At 37.6% G+C, this 16,801-nt stretch overlaps 1 protein-coding gene across 4 annotated transcripts in view; it reads right to left on the bottom strand.

Annotated features, from left to right (window-relative positions):
* GTPBP8 (GTP binding protein 8 (putative)) overlaps window positions 1–11,498 on the bottom strand; it is a 197,420-nt gene extending 185,922 nt beyond the window's left edge. For all 4 annotated transcript variants that reach the window (XM_044251392.1, XM_044251396.1, XM_044251395.1 and 1 more), the window contains exons 1-5: window positions 11,158–11,498; window positions 9,485–9,583; window positions 7,564–7,694; window positions 6,856–6,955; window positions 4,376–4,494 (exon numbers count right to left, since the gene is read on the bottom strand). In XM_044251392.1, the coding sequence (XP_044107327.1) occupies window positions 4,376–4,494; window positions 6,856–6,955; window positions 7,564–7,694; window positions 9,485–9,583; window positions 11,158–11,493 (785 nt within the window). In that variant the 5' untranslated portion in view covers window positions 11,494–11,498. The remainder of the gene's footprint in view (window positions 1–4,375; window positions 4,495–6,855; window positions 6,956–7,563; window positions 7,695–9,484; window positions 9,584–11,157) is intronic.
* Window positions 11,499–16,801: the final 5,303 nt, after the last annotated feature.

The following is a 16,801-nucleotide window of genomic DNA, read 5'->3' as shown; positions in this document are numbered from 1 at the left end:
CATGTAATATTAGCTTCAGTTGTACAACATAATGCCTAGGTACTTGTATATATTGTGAAATGATCACAGTAAAATTTAGTTAACTTCTGTCACCAGTCATAATTATAATTCTTCCTTTTCTTGTGATGAGGACTTTTAAGATCTGCTCTCAGCAACTTTCAAATATGCAATACAGTATAAATACCACCATGCTGTATATTACATCTCAATGACTTGATTATTTTATAACTGGAAGTTTGTACCTTTTGATCCCCTTCACCCATATCTCCTATCTCCTAACCTCCACCTCTGACAACCACCAATCTCTGTATCTATGATTTTGCTTTTTTGTTGTTTCTCAAATTCTACATATAAGTGAGATCATGTGATATTTGTCTTTCTCTGCCTGACTTATTTCACTTAACTTAATCCCCTCAAAATCCACCCATGTTGTCACAAATGGCAAGATTTCACTTTTTTAATGGTTGAATTGTATTCCATTGTATATATATATACCACATTTGCTTTGTCCATTCATCTACTAATGGACAGGCTGTTTCCATATCTTGGCTACTGTAAACAATGCTGCAGGAACATGGGGGTGCAGGTATCTTTTCAAATTAGACTTTTTGTTTTCTTCAGAGAAATACCTATAAGTGGTATTTTTTGATCATATGGTAATTCTATTTTTTGAGGAATCTCATACAGTTTTCCATAGTGTTTGTACTAATTTCATTTCCAAGAGTGCACAAGGGTTCCCTTTCTCCACATTCTCACCAAGGCTTGTTATTTCTTGTCTTTTTTTTTTTTTTTTCTTTTGCCTTTTTGATAATAGTTATTCCAGTAGGTGTGAGGTGGTATCTCATTGTGGTAGTTTTGGTTGCATTTCCCTGATGGTTAGTACTGCTAAGCATCTTTGTTTTCATTTTTTCCTGTTGGCCATGTGTGTGCATTCTTTGGAAAAACATCTATTCAGATCCTCTGCCCATTTTTTAATCTTTTTTTTTTCTTTTTGCTATTGAGTTATAGGAGTTATATATTTCAGTTACTAACCCCTTATCAGATACATGATTTGCAAATATTTTCTTTCATTCAGGAGGGTGCCTTTTCCTTTTCTGGATGGTTTACTTTGCTGTGCAGCTTTCTTACAGTTCAGTGTAGTCCCTCATGTTTATTTTTGCTATCGTTGCTTTTGCTTTTGGTGTTGAATCCAAAAAATCATTGCCATGTCTGATGTTAAGGGCTTGTTTTCTTCTAGGAGTTTAATGGTTTCAGGCCTTAACATTCAAGTCTTTAATCCATTTTGAGTTAATTTTTATATACAGTGTAAAACAGTAATCTAAGTCTCATTCTTTTGCATGTGGCTCTTCTGTTTTGCCAACACCATTTACTGAAGATGCTGCCTTCTTCCCATTTTATATTCTTGGCTTCTTTGTCATAGTGACCATATATTTGTGGGGTTATTTCTGGGCTCTCTATTCTGTTCCATTGATCTATGTGTCTTTTTTTAATGCCAGTACCATACCTTTTTGATTACTGTAACTTCATAATACAGTTTGAAATCAGGGAACATGATACCTTCAACTTTGTTCTTTCTAAGATTGCTTTGGCTATTTGTGGTCTTTTATGGTTCCATACAAATTTTAAGATTGTTCTATTTCTGTGAAAAATATCATTGTAATATATTCTATTTTGCTTTTTATTTTCCAGACTATAAGTTTTGATTTCTTTAGTTTGTTCTTTTTGTGACAAAGATTCAACAACCTTGGTAATTTAGACCTTTTTTTGGTTATTTTAAAAAATCATAATCACCACTATTGTGTCTATTATTATCTACTCATCTTACTAATTCCATCCATATGTCAGCTGTAAGTGACCACATGATTTCTCAGGATACATGGACTTTTATGAATACACTATGACTTTTGTGGATACAAGAATCATATATACCTGTATATAAAACAGGCAAAATATTTCCTGCTGTACTCTTAATTCCCTTAATAGCATTTTAGACTTTTTGACCAAAGCTGCTTGCTTGAGAACAGCCTATAATGATTTCTGGGTTATAAGTGAAGTTATATAGCTTGAAGGAGAAATAGAAGTTAGATTGTCCACACACTAATTATGGCATCTTGTCAATTTTTGTCAATTAATGTGATTTTCTTTGTCCTTAGAGTCCATTGTCTTTGCTTAGAATTCCACTATATAGAAAGCAATTATACTCTACCTACTTACATATTTCTCCCATGACAGCTATAAAAACAGATTGATGCCAGCATCATTAGGGGCTTTACTCCATTTACAAATCCCTACTCAGCTGGGACAGAGTTCTGACATGAAGTTCAGCATTTAACTTTTGCCAAAGCCTTATAGGCGAAAGCTTGCTGGACTATAATTCCCCCTTTCTCCTACAAGGATCGTATAAGAAGGAAATAAAACCCGACTTATTTTATAATAATTATTTCATGAACAGGCCAAACTTCTTTCTGGATGGATGGACTAGGACTTGGTCTTGCACATAAAACCAAGGAATGTATATAACGCTACTTTCTGAGTTGGGTTTTGAGAGCTACATAGTATAGTATGCCAAATGCTCTATAGACAGTACATGTTGAAGTTCTTGGAAGTCACCAGGTTCCTGCATCTCAATTAAACTTAAACTTGTATGGCTTCTACAGTGCCTTGGTCACTTGTGGCAAGTACAGTGGCAGCAGTGATTCCAGGGTCATACAGGAGAGAATGCTGATGTATCTAAAGAAGGGAGTATCTTTAAAAAGTAGTGAGAATCATACTACAGGTTGTTGGCCTAACCTTGCTACTTACTGACTTGGCAAGAAAGGAAGCTAACATTTATTATGTGGCTGTGTTTGCATCAGTCACAATACATTTTATTTGATCCTTGTAACAATCATATTTTTACTAGTGAGAAAACAGACTCAGAAAATGAAGTAAGTTGCTTTAAAATCTATGGCCAAGAAGTAGAGGAACCATGCAAAATCTAGGCTGTCTGACCCCAAAGCCCATGCTCCTTCTATTTAAACAATTACCTCTCTGCAACCCACTTCATTTCCTTGACCTGTGACCGTAACTGGAAATAGGGATGTTGACTGTGAGGACCAGGTGAGTATTATGAATGATGTAACCTTCCCCAAGACCATCTGTTTTCAGATAACTCTAGTTCTTAATGTCTAGCCACAGTCTATCCTGATTGGTCTGAGGGCCTGTAGCTCAAAGCAGTGTGGAGCTAGTGCTAGATCATTTCCTTGCTTGGAACACTATAATTCTATTAATGTAGGTCAAGAAAACATTGTCAGTTTCTCCCCAGCTCCAATAAACTGTTAATTCAAATTCAGCTTACGGTTAACTAAAACTTAATTTTTTCCCCAATAAATGCTGCTGTTAAGCCATAATCTGTCCATCTTATGTTTGTGCTGCATTTTTAGTGAAGGTCTCACTTCCTTCTTATTAAACAGTTAAAAGAATAGCTATTCTTCTATGCCAATGCTCAGGGCTCTAAGAAATAGGATTTCATTCCTGCCCTTAGGAGTCTTCATTATGTAGATGGGACACAGACAAGTGAACAAGATAAATACTTGAAAGAAAGTCAAGGGAAAAGAGCACTTTGTGGAATGACTGAACGAAGGATTCTGATAGGCTTGTTCATAATTACAAACAATTTAAATGTGATCTGGATTGGTAGGACCTTGAATGACTGATTAGAGGACAGTTTATATACAACTATTACTTGTTTTTAATTATTTCTCATTGCAAATACTCTATTACTTTCCACAAAGAAGTGAGAGTAAGAAAGTCAAATGGGAGTGGCACTGTATCTCGGCTCTAGTACAAGGTACAGTATATCCAAGGTATATGAAACTCATGTTTCATCACTAAACTCTATCAAATATCTCAAAATTGTCAGCTCTAGAAGTAACCATTCTATCTGCTACCAATGCTTAATTCTAACTTAAAGGAAGCATTTATTTACATATGGTCCTTTTAAAGAAAAATTTTTATTCCTCACAGCCTGAATAGGCTTTCTACCATAAAGATAATTTTTCTTTGAAATTGAGAAATGCATGGTAGTATCTTTATTGTGGCTGTTATTTAGCTGATTTTATAAAGTAAGAAGTTTTTATTTCTGCTGTGATCTAGGATTGAGCTAGGATGAGGCAGAAAGAATGAAGATACCTACAGGGAAGATACCTACCATGTAGAAGGAAGACAAAATAGAAGGAAGAAAAAATAAAAACACTGATGGATTGTACCAGTAAATCATGGTTAAGTGCATAGTCTTCCAAACTCCTCTTATTTTAAGAGATACCTCAATTTAAGAAATACTGTGTAATACGAAAGGATGTTAGTACATAAAGTTACAAAATAATTCAGCTCTTACCTTACAGGAAACAACTGAGGAAAACATCCTTGTGTTTCACTGTCAACAAATTTCTGGATCTGAAGTACTTGTTTTAAAAGATGTCCTTTGGAAGATTTGTCAATTTTTGTTAATACCATCTGTAAGAAAATAAATATTTAAGCATTAGAAATAAAGTCTTTAATACAAAATTTTGGGCACCTGGGTGGCTCAGTGGGTTGAAGCCTCTGCCTTCAGCTCAGGTCATAATCCCAGAGTCCTGGGATTGAGCCCCACATCGGGCTCTCTACTGAGCAGGGAGCCTGTTTCTCCCTCTCTCTCTGCCAACTTGTGATCTGTCTTGTCAAATAAATAAATAAATAATCCTTAATACAAAATTTTATGTTTTAGCTACAATTTTTTTAAAAGATTTATTTATTCTAGACAGAGAATGAGTGCACAGTGGTGGGGGAGGGAGAGGGAAACAGAAAACTTAGCAGACTCTGGCTGAGCATGGAGCCCCATTGCAGGGCTCAATTCCACCATACCAAGATCATGACCTGACCTGAAACCAAAAGTCAGATGCTTAACCAACTACACCACCCAGGCGTCCCTAACTACACATGGTTAATAACAACTAGATGACCCTGGTAAGTTTCTTATTCTCTCTATACTTATTTTTTCATCTATAAAATAAAAGCAACACCCCCAAAAGGAGTTACCATGAAGATTAAATGAGTTAATGTATGCAATGGATAAAGCATATACTATGTGTTTGCTGTTTAATGGTGCTTTAACTACAAAGGGCCAAAATATCTTGGATTCAAGACCAGTGAAAAGGACCTTGGGTCATATTTGTAATTGACATAAGACAAATTTCATATATCTATATATGAAATTATAGATATATCACTATATATCTCATGTTAACTAAGACGAATAGTATTAGGTTGATCCAAATAAAATTGCCAACTTATAATCACTTTTGACCTACAAAATGGTTCTGCCTTATATGCAGTAATACAAAGGAAAAACTAGAAATCAGGCTATTTGTATCTAATATCCACTACACTTATAGGAATGATTACAAAATCAATTAAAAAGTAAAACTTTGATCCATTAATTTCCTGGGGAATTTCTACAAAATTAAAATTTCCTGACTAATCATTTATGCTTTCCAGTTATTAAAAAATGTTAATGGTAAAAGAAGTGAGTAGCAGAAAGCATGTGGTTTCTAATGACTTGTGAGTCCCTCCAATTGGGAGTCTTTTCTCATAAAAGCAAATATGCTAGTATTTAAAAGGAGGCATAATTCCTCTATCACAACCTCTTTCCAAAAGAGAAAGTAGAATTTCTTTAAATTTTAAGCTGAGAAAAATATACAATTTTATAAACTGGTATCTATGATACCAAATCAGGAATACTGTATCACTTAAAACCAGTTTGGCACTACTGGGTATTTTCTACTATGTGGACTATAATCAAACCTTTGACTCCTCATACTAACTGTAGTTATAGCTTATGCTTCATAGGGCTTTTGCAAAATCCCAAAATTCCATAACCCCAAGAAAACAAAAACATCACTGACTAGTAACATGGTTTGATTTGCATTAAACTTCACTGTTACATTTTAGTGGTTTCTTTTTTTGAAACCAAATTACAGTCAAAGGATTCTTTTTCTTAGAAAGGAACTTCAGAGGTCTATGTTATCTGGAAAACTCATGAAGCAAAGTAAATGTGGATACCAACCTACTAATCTGTATTCTATTCTAGGGCAAACAACAGAAAAAAAATACAAGTAAGATATTCCCAGAAGAAATATTGTTTTCCTAAGGAACATAAAAATCCTACCTGTATGTGCTGAAGCCCGTTATTTTCTTGCAATGGTTCTTAAACTACAAATTGCTTTAGCAAGTTTTTCAGTTGCAACTTCATTTACACTTCGATATGTACTATATGCCGAACTGCTGTTAAAGAGCCACTAATATGTTTTAGACAAATATTTATATTGCCATTAAAAAAATGAAAGGAGGGACGCCTGGGTGGCTCAGTTGGTTAAGCAGCTGCCTTCAGATCAGGTCATGATCCCAGGGTCCTGGGATCGAGTTCCACATCGGGCTCCTTGCTTGGCAGGGAGCCTGCTTCTCCCTCTGCCTCTGCCTGCCTCTTTGTCTGCCTGTGCTCGCTTGCTCTCTCTCCCTCTGTCTCTGACAAATAAATAAATAAAATCTTTAAAAAAAAAAGAAAGGAAAAAGCACTTAGGAACACTAAATGAACAGCTTAAAAATACTTTATTTTGATTATAATTTTGAAAACTTAAAGCTGAGAGAAAGAAAAGAGACTTAAAGTACCACAGAACTTATCTACTACTGGTTGATAATTAAAAAGATTATTCAAAAACTATTCTTGCAGAGATAAGAACTGCTCTCTCACTGAAAAGACACACACACACATGCATTTGCACATGTATACACACAAACTGGTATTTCCAGTAGCAACTGTGATTCAAAAGAAATACTTACCACATAAGGTAATGAAAATTCTTCACACATTCCTATGGCAATACTGTCGGTTTTTTGAATTCCGACAACACTATCCACTAACAGAAATGTTCTCATCAAACTATAAGAATGCAGAAATAAAAATTAATGACAATATCAAATATACTCATTCATTTCTTCCCTGACCCTCACTATGCTGAGAAATTTTTTGAATAATTTTCACTCCAAAATTTAAAAATTTTTTAGGCAAAAGGAATTTTTAGTCTATTAGAAGTTCATCCTATAATCCAATAAATCTCAATGCTATTACTTTCAATAACTAAGTTTACTAAATATTAATTTATTTTAATAGCAGATATTAGACCTAAGATCCTCTGCTTAGGGCTGAACACAAAGATGAGTGAGTACTTTCCTTTAAAAGCTTGAATTCTAGGGATGCCTGGTGACTCAGTTGGATAAATGTCTGCCTTTGACTCAGCTCATGATCCCAGGATCCTGGAATCAAGTTCTGCATTGCGTTCCTTGCTTGGCGGGGAGCCTGCTTTCCCACTGCCTGCTCTGCCTGCAGCTCCCCATGCTTGTGCTCTCTCTCTCTCTCTCTCCAACAAATAAATAAATATAATCTTAAAGAAAAAAAAAAAAAAAGCTCGAACTCTAGTGGGAGAAAGAGACATGAATCCAATTATAACATGCTTTTGGATTAGATTTATAAGAAAATATTTTCCTTACTTCCTTCGTTCTTTTAGATAGGTCTCTACCATGTCAACAAAATCTTCGGGAGCTCTATAACCATAACCTGGCATGTCCACCAATGTAAAATATTTTCCAACTTTGAAAAAATTCATTTTCTTTGTGTGCCCCTGATAAAATAAATGGAAAAATAAAAGCTTCCTTAGAATACATCCTGTATATATTTAATGACTCAACATTTTCTATTCAATCAGCAAATATTTATTAAAAGGCTAAGTGTTCTGAATATAATCCTAGCTATGCTGATGATGATACAGGAAAAGAACATAGAAGAGAAGTGGCTGGAGATAAGATTAGATGATGCTACTTCTTCCCTCCAGTTCCTTTTTAAGAGCATCTATATGACTTAAGAAGAACTTCTGATTAGAAATATGTACCCAAAATATGTTGGAGTCTTTTCATTAGCTCTTTCTCAGTGAAAAGTTATTCTATAATGGTGTCACTGCATTAGTCAATATTCTCTGATGAATAATTTATCTCAATTTTAAAGAGAGATAAATTATGGCACAGATTGGTTAAACTAAAAATACTTACTGTTAGTCATACAGGTTTTCATAAAACCTAGATGCAAAACTTGATAGTTTGTTACATCTAGACTACTGCTTCCCTAGAATTAAGATGTTTTGCATGTTTCATTAGATGGTTTTAGTGCTTTCGGTAAACCATTTTTTAAAAGCATGTACAACACTATAAAATATGTGTTAAACTAAAATGATGTAAAGATAATAAAAAGTCATGGTTTTGTGTCTAATGACACTATTTATCAGAAAACAAAAGATTGAGATAAGCAACTTAAAAAGTCAATTGTTGAACTTAGAACAAATATTTTCAGAGGAAATATTCTGTAAAAACAGTGCTTGGGTTCCCAGTCAGTTGATGTGTCTATCCATAGAAAAATGGCAGATTAGGAATGTCAAGAATACACTTCTTCCATTGTCCTCTCAAGCAGGAAGGGAACCCACCCTACCTAGAAATCAGAGTTTAGCTGTGTTATTTGAGGAGACAGAGTAGGCCTAAGGATAGGAGATTTAATGAACTACAATCATCAGCATTAGCGATGAAGCCAGATTAACTACATGAAGAAATGGGGAGCAAGAGAAGACTAGGAAGCTTCATGTAAGGGTTCCAATGCAAAGAAAAGGGGGGAAGTGAGCCGCAAGTTGGTGGGAACACTCTGCCATGGATAGATAATAAGGTGAGAGGAACTAGAGGTGAATTTTAATGACACCGTATCTTAGATATTGGTAGTCTGCATCATTGAGAAAGAGTAGAGGAAATTTTTAAAATGCCAGAAAGCTACTACAGCAGACTGGCTGGGGTAATCACATCATTTGGCCTTGGGTAAACTGGGATGTGCCCAATATATATGTATATATATGTATATGTATGTATACATATACATATCTGTATCTATATCTATATATAAAGAGAGAAGGGGTAGTAGGAGAAGGGCGGGAGAAAGGACTTAGCAAAGTATACAAGATTTATAGGATTAGAGGAGAAAAATCACTTCAAAGCAGTTTCCTCTAAAATCAGGGCAGGAGTAGATGATCAATCTTAAAGAAGCAAATACAAAATGGCAACAATACTTCATGCGGCAACTCTTTGGAAAAGATTTGAACAAAAGATTTCCTCAAGAAACTGGCAAGACAACCAAAATAAATCCAGACATACTTCCTTCTTCTTCAGGGATAGGTACAGGTGTCAATAAAATGTCTTAGTTTACTACTTGTTTGAAAGAAATCACTGTTCTAGAAACTTAGCAAGTATGATTTCTTGTACCTCTCAACATTAATTAGTCACTTTAGTCAATTCAGAGATGGTTCAGACATGTTTTACATTTCAATATACTGTTTCTTTTATATCCCATGGGCCTCCCCCACCCTTTCCTTCAACATACCGGTTTCTTGGAGACTCTGACTTCAACCTCTGGAGCCAGGGCAAATAAGGCTTTTATTAGAGAGGATTTTCCAACATTGCTTCTGCCTATAAAACACACCTTATATAAGGAAAAAGAAGATAACTGAGTACAAGGTTTATATATACATTTTTATTATATATTGTATTCGCTGCAAAAATCTGTTAAACGACTGTCTTTCCTAGCCATGTAAAAAGGTGGCTTATATTTAGTTGAACCTCAAATTCTGACATATAACTACTATCTACTGAATGATTCCCAGGGCCAGGTACTGTTCAAAGCACTTAGCATAAATTTTCTTATCTACTTTTTACAACATTCCTATCAGGTAGGTAATATTATTATCCCCATTTTACAAATGATAAAACTAGAGGCAGGGAGAGGCTAAACAACTGGCCCAAAATTATATAGCTAGAAGGGAAGAAGTTGGAATTTAAACTCAGGACATCTATATTCAGAACCTGTGCCTTTAATTACATTATACTACTCAAGAACATCTGGGACATTTATTAAGCATTCCTTATTTACAAAGCTTTTTGAAGTTAAAAATTATATGCATGTCAACAAAACTTATTCTAAAGTACAACTACATGTCTCAAACTGCATTGCCCCACAAACTACCAGAGTTGACTGTAACACCATTGCATTTATGAGGTTGTTCTTTTCTCTTGACTCTCTTGTTGCAATTAAACTTCTCTCCTTTAGACCTCTATAGTGTAGAAAGGAACATAATGTTCCCGATACTAACCATTAATATACATGACTGCTTTTTAACATGGTATTGAAGGGGGTATAATACCAATCAGTGGTTCTAGGTGAGGGTGCTTATCACCCTCTGGGGGGTGTTTTAGAAATCTGTAAGGGCATTTCTATTTATGAATAGGACTGGGTGGCACTTAGTGGGTGGGGCCAGGGATGCTACATATTTTGCAAGACTGGGGTCAGTCCTTCAGTATGAATTGATCTGAGTCCTGCATAAGCTTCAAATGCTCTGCCAGATTAAATCCAATGATAATATATAAATAAAACTAAATTTCAAGAAACAAAAAGTTACTGGACAAAAAGCCCAGCAATTCAGAAGCTTCAGTCAAAACACGATGTTGTCTCAAAATTATGAAACTACTTATATTCCCCTTAGTTCTGACTATTTAAACTATCGTAGCAGTTCTAATTCGAAGGAAAGTTTCCACTGCAGTGGTGCAGTTGCAAATAATGAGATCTCTAAGACATGCATAAAATGCCTACTCGTGGAATTTCACTAATGTTGTTTAATGAAAACCACATTGTGGCCATGTATATGTAATTATTATTTCTGCACGACAGGAAATTCAGATTGGGTGAAAATTACGTACTGATAAGGACCATCACATTTGTGTAACTATTGCACTTTTCCTATTCACTTTGTCTCATTTGTCTCGGCATGTTTTTCCCTACGTCAATTAAGAAGGAGAAAGAATAAAAAGCCATTTAATTTTTGCACTGGTTTGGTTTTTACAATCATTTAATGTATATTCATTACCAAAGTAACTAAAACTATATGTGCATATTTAGTTAAAATAATTTTATGCGTCCCCACAGAGCTAGAAAATCTCGTTCGGTGACAAGAATAGGCGAGGGCAAAATGCCTGCCCCAGTCCTCACGACCTGAGTCTCACCTCAGGGTGGGCGAGGTCCGGAGCGTGGTCGAGACGCACCGCGGAGCTGAGGTACTCGATGCGGTTGCGGCCGGTGGCCGTGAAGACGCTCTCTGCCTTGGAGATGTCCTCCAAGCTCGGGTCGAAGATCTTCACGTGAAGGTCCAACCTCGCGTCTGGAGTGAGGTGCCGCTGGAGTTCCTGTAGTGGGAACGCGAGCTTCGTCATTTGTCTCTTGGGCAGCCTGAGAACTTCCGCGAAGGTTTGGAACGTGCTGCAAGCTCGGTTCACGCGCCGCAACGCCCCGGTAAGCTCCAGTAGCTTGCGGGTGATCGGCCGCAAGCCTGGGGCTGTCATTTTCCTCTCCCAGAAGTCCCGCGCAGGGCTTCGCGCCAAACTCTGGCCTGCGCCCGGGCGACACCGCTTCCGCTATGCCTGCTGGGAATTGTAGTCTCATCTGGACTCATTCGTTTCCGCCGCAACGCTTCCCATCCAGAGAGCCCGAGGCCGCGGTTTCTCAGAGACCGGGAGGTGGGGGTGGGGACTCGGGGGCTGACGGTTGACTCACGCACTACGGTAGACTGACGACTGAGCCTTTGACTTCTCTATCACTGTGGGGAGGTCGTTTGACAGTTTGCAGAGGTGAAAAGACACACCTGGGCCCTGTGGCCTTTGAGTGTCACACGAAGGAGCAAACGTGTGAAGCTCTGGTGGATTCCAGGCCGGTTTACACCTCATAGAAATCAGTTATCTCACGGATCTTTGATGTTTGTTGACGTGTGCATCACTCGGCTGAGCGGATTCCGGTGGAGAGCGGCAATGCATATAGAGTCCAAGAGGGAACTGTCGAAGTCCAGGAAGATCAGACCAAATCAGTATTAAAGGGATTCGGTCTGGTGGAAGAGATGTTGCAACACCATTCTCCGTGTTCTTGTGATATTCTCACTGATGGTTAACAGCATGTTGGTTCCAGGTGGTCCGTCTGGGTGAAGTAGCACCCTCTTCAAAGGATCTAGCCTCCTGGCTAAGTAGGGTGTCAGGGTTTAGATTCAGAATAGGATTTAAATCGTAGTGGGGGGAAAGGAAAGTGGATTAGGAAAGCAAGTAGCTACTGAGTCATGTGGATTGCGGAAATTTGACAAGGACGTGAGATAAGGCTTGAATTGATCTAAGGTGATCCCTCCTCCCAGAGAACTGTGGAAATCCCACCCTGGATCTAGTTCCACATAGCTGAGGTTGGGTGTATTTTGCTAAACTGTAGAAGCCTAGGGAGGCCAATAAATGAAGACTGTATTCATGTACTGTACTATGATGTACTCCCCTGTTTAATACTATAATGTACCTTATCTAACAGAGTCATAAGGCATCCCTGCTAGATTCCATCATTTGTTAATTCATCAAATATATAATGAACACCGATTATATGCCAGGCATTACACTAGGTGCTGGAGATATATCAGTGAGTAAATGAAACAGATAAGAGTTTCTGTCCTCCTGCTGTTGCCTGGAGACAATAGTTAAATAAAACACAGAATATATTAGATAATATATGCTTAGGAAAAAGCCAAAGCTGAGTCACTAGGTTCTGTGTGTGTGTGTGTGTGTGTGTGTGTGTGTGTAGAGCTGTAGGGGTGTTGCATTGTAGTATGATCCTCACTGAACAGATGGTATTTGAATGCAAACTTGAAGGAGGTGAGAGAAGCATTCCAGATATATGTGCAAAGGCTCAGAGGCAGGAGTGTGTATGGCTTTTTGAAGAACAGCAAGGAGGCCAATGTGGCCAGAGTGGAGTAAACAAGGATAGATGCTTACAGTGACTCTAACTATTCCTATCAAATTAGTGTTTGGATAAAGACATTTGAACTGAATGTGTATTGTCTTTTGCTGTTCAGCATCCCTTGCATAGAGAGGAAGCATCTGCTCCTGTGGTACCGTTGGGGCTATTGATAATAGAACTCTACCGATCACAGGAGGTAGGGTTTGGTCATACATTGTATGCATTGTGAGAATAATGACTATGTGGGTAATGTGCAGGTGACCTCAACCGGGACAGTCAGTATGTTGAAGTTGGTTGGGCAACTGGCTCTGCCATTAAGTCAAAATGATAGAATGTGAGTCTAGCTCTCATGATGGCCATTCTTTCCAGCTACGTGGGGGACACCTACAGTGCTTTAAGAGACAATGATGCTAACACACAAAAACAATACAGAGAGATAGGGGTCCAGGCAGTGTGACTCCTGATCAACTATGTTGAATATCATGTTCTCTGTCCCCCAGCTCCTCAATCACACAAGTCAATTCGTTTCTCATCTTGCATTTACTAGATCTAATTTGACATAGATTTGACTGCAATCAAGCATCTTGATTAATACAGCATTGTAAGATGTTTTGTTGTTCTCTTGTAAATCCGGAGCCATCAGACTAGTGGGATAGTTGGAGTGGCCTATGTAAATGTCAAACCTATTACAGAGGACACATAGTAAAGCTTTAGGGCTTAAAGCACCTGTGGCTGCAGGTTAGGCAGGCCAAAATGCTATCCTCCCTGGACTTCAGGGAGTTCATTTTTCCCTTCCATTCAGGATATTTCCTCATTCAGTGGGTATTTATGATGTTTGGTAAAGGTCACTAATCTAGTTACATTGTGAAAATTAGCAGAGTTCAGGATGTGTTTATGGTTCATCCTCCTGAGAAAAAGTACCTTCTGTTTGACAGCTTGGGAGGTTGTTCCCCACAAAGTTAACAAGATTTTCCTATTTAGTAACTTGGGGAGGTATTACCTACTTTGCATGCATTTCTTAGCACCAGCTTTTATTGCTACACTCTATCTGGCCTAAATGCCATAGTTTTGTCATGTTCACCTAATGAGAATGGGGGGAACACAGGTAGAACAGTGGCAGGATCTAAACATGAGGACAGGGCTATCTCAATTGTTGCATCAGTGATGTCTGTCTCTATAATGATTGGCCATTAGTTCCAGAGTGATCTCAATTTATGTTTAAATTCTGTAGACGTCACGTTTAGGGAATCTATCTAAGACCCTGAGAAGGCCCACACTGTAGGCCAAAATAGGTAGAATCAATAACATCAGAGAGTCAGCAAGTGTAGCATACACATAGATCAACTCTCATCTTAGGCCAAAAATGGTTTATATGCTCTGACAGAAGCAAAGGCAGAGATTCTAGGAAAACTCACTTTTAAATGAGGAGAGAAGTAATGGACTAGGTTTCAGTGTCCAGTCTACATGCAACATTGTCCTACCATAATCTCCCCTTGTTTTAGCAATAGTAATTAGCATGTAGTAAGTGCCTGCTGTTCCTGGCATTGATATGGGTGCCAGGAATAAAAATATAAGAAATAAAAATATAAGAAAAACATAGTCACACCCTAATTGGGACCTCCAACCCTTGTTTTAGGAAGAAAATATTGAGGGGAAGGAAGAAAGAACAGGCACTATGTGAATGAGAGCAATGTGTGAGAACCTACCACATGTGACTTAAATTGCTTAAGTTGTCATAACTACTATCTGAATGGATGCTGTAAATTTAAAATGCGCTTAATTATGTTTTTCTCAAGTTTTCTGCACAACAGCTCATTTCATTTAAAAAATGTACATTAGCAGTGCCTGGGTGGCTCAGTTGGTTAAGCATCCAACTCTTGGTTTCCGTTCGGGTGGTGATCTCAGGATTGCGAGTGGGAGTCCTGCATTGGGCTCTGTGCTCACTGTAGCATTTGCTAAGGTTTCTCTCTCTATCTCTCAAATAAATTTAATTTAAAAATATACATTAGGTATCTCCTAACATGCTGACAAATCTTTATGGCCCACACATACAACATGATGTGTGACTTGTTTCTCTAATTTTCTAACTGGATTATAAATTATTTTTGAGATTTATTATTTTGCCATCATTCAAGAAACAGCAGAGATGTATTTCCTACGATCCTCTTCTTTGGTAGCTCATCAAATAATTTAGTTTCACTTTATATTTCGTTAATGTACCTTTAGAGAATATTTCTGACTTCAGATAGGGTTTTTCCTTTACAGAAGTCTTTTGAGCTTTCTTTTAAGGTTGTGCCTACTGTACTAACAGATTTCTTTAAAGAGATCTGGAGATTAAATAGCAGACAGTGCTCATGTGTAGGAGGTGAGTTCTTAGAATGATTTGGGTTTGGAGGAAGGGTAGTGTAGAGCTTCACTTCCTTCAGGGTTGTTTTTCTCAATAGAAAAAGTTGTTTTATGTAGTCAGTTTTTCTCATTTGTTCTTGTGTGTTTGATTTCTCTGCCATATTAGTGCTATTAAAATATTTTAGAACACTCTTCAACTGGTGTTTTTATATATAGGTTTGTTTGTTTGCCAGAAAAAAAAATGTGGATTTTGCTGTTCTCATTCATAATAACTTCAGTAACTTTAATTCTTCTTGCCTAGTAGACAAGGTTATTTTAATGCATACATTTACCTTGTTGTATATCTCCAGTCTGTATCTTCATTGCTTTATTGTGAGTGAAGGCTGTGTTCTCTTGCACCCTGAGTAGATGAGATGGCGTTCTAGAGGCAGAGAGGTTGAGATAAGTTCAGATGTTTAATTCACTTACAGATAGATTTTTTTCAGGAGTCCCCAAGATTACTCCCCAGATTTGGTGGATCCTTAGGAAGATTCACAGGGCTCAGCATATGATTGTACTTTTGGCTATGATTTATCACCATGAAAGTATACAAAGCAGAACTGGTTAAGGGAAAGGCACTCAAGGTAAAGTCTGGAGGTAAATCAGTCACAAGCTTCTATGTGTCCTTTCCCAGTGGTGTTGCTCAGGATGCACCTGACTCTGCCATAATGTGTGAAATGTCTCCCAGGAACACCTGCTTGAGCCTAGACTCCAGAATTTGTATCACAGTCTGGCCTTGTAAGTCCATAGTGGCTGTGTAACTGACTATATATAGTCACTGAAATTCCAGACTCTCGGAAGGAAAGCAGATGCCTAGCACAAGCCTCATTGTATTGTTCGTACAATTAGTAGAGGTACACTGAGCCACTGTTATCATTTAGGGAATGTTTTCTAATCAAGTTCCCAGACACCAGCCAAGGGCCAGTCTGTAAACAAGCCTTTCTGAGACTGCAGTCACAAGCCTGCTATGTTAACTCTTTTTTGTACATAGATTAAAAGGTAAAAAATTTAAAGATTTTATTTATTTAAGAAAGAGAGAGCAGGTGTGAATAGGGAGAGGAGCAGAGCAGGAGGGAGTGGGCAGAGGAATGAATTCCGAGCAGTCTCCATGCTGAACACACAGCTCAACCCAGGGCTGGATCCCAAAACCCTGAGATTACCACCGGAGCTGAAACCCAGAGTTAGAAGCCCAACAGACTGAGCTACCTAGGTGCCCCATAAGGTAAAAAATTTTAAAATAAGAAATCTCTCATCTGTACTTATTTTTTTTTCTTTCCCAATTTATTTATTTTCAGAAAAACAGTATTCATTATTTTTTCACCACACCCAGTGCTCCATGCAAGCTGTGCCCTCTATAATACCCACCACCTGGTACCCCAACCTCCCACCCCCCCGCCACTTCAAACCCCTCAGACTGTTTCTCATCTGTACTTATTATGAGATTGTTTAATTGTAGGGAAATTATATTGCAAGTTCTGCTCTAAATACAAATGACTTCTCTGG

Source organism: Neovison vison, chromosome 6 (assembly GCF_020171115.1).
Source record: "Neovison vison isolate M4711 chromosome 6, ASM_NN_V1, whole genome shotgun sequence".
NCBI classification, from domain to species: domain Eukaryota; kingdom Metazoa; phylum Chordata; class Mammalia; order Carnivora; family Mustelidae; genus Neogale; species Neogale vison.
This window is presented reverse-complemented; position numbering and strand designations above follow the sequence as displayed.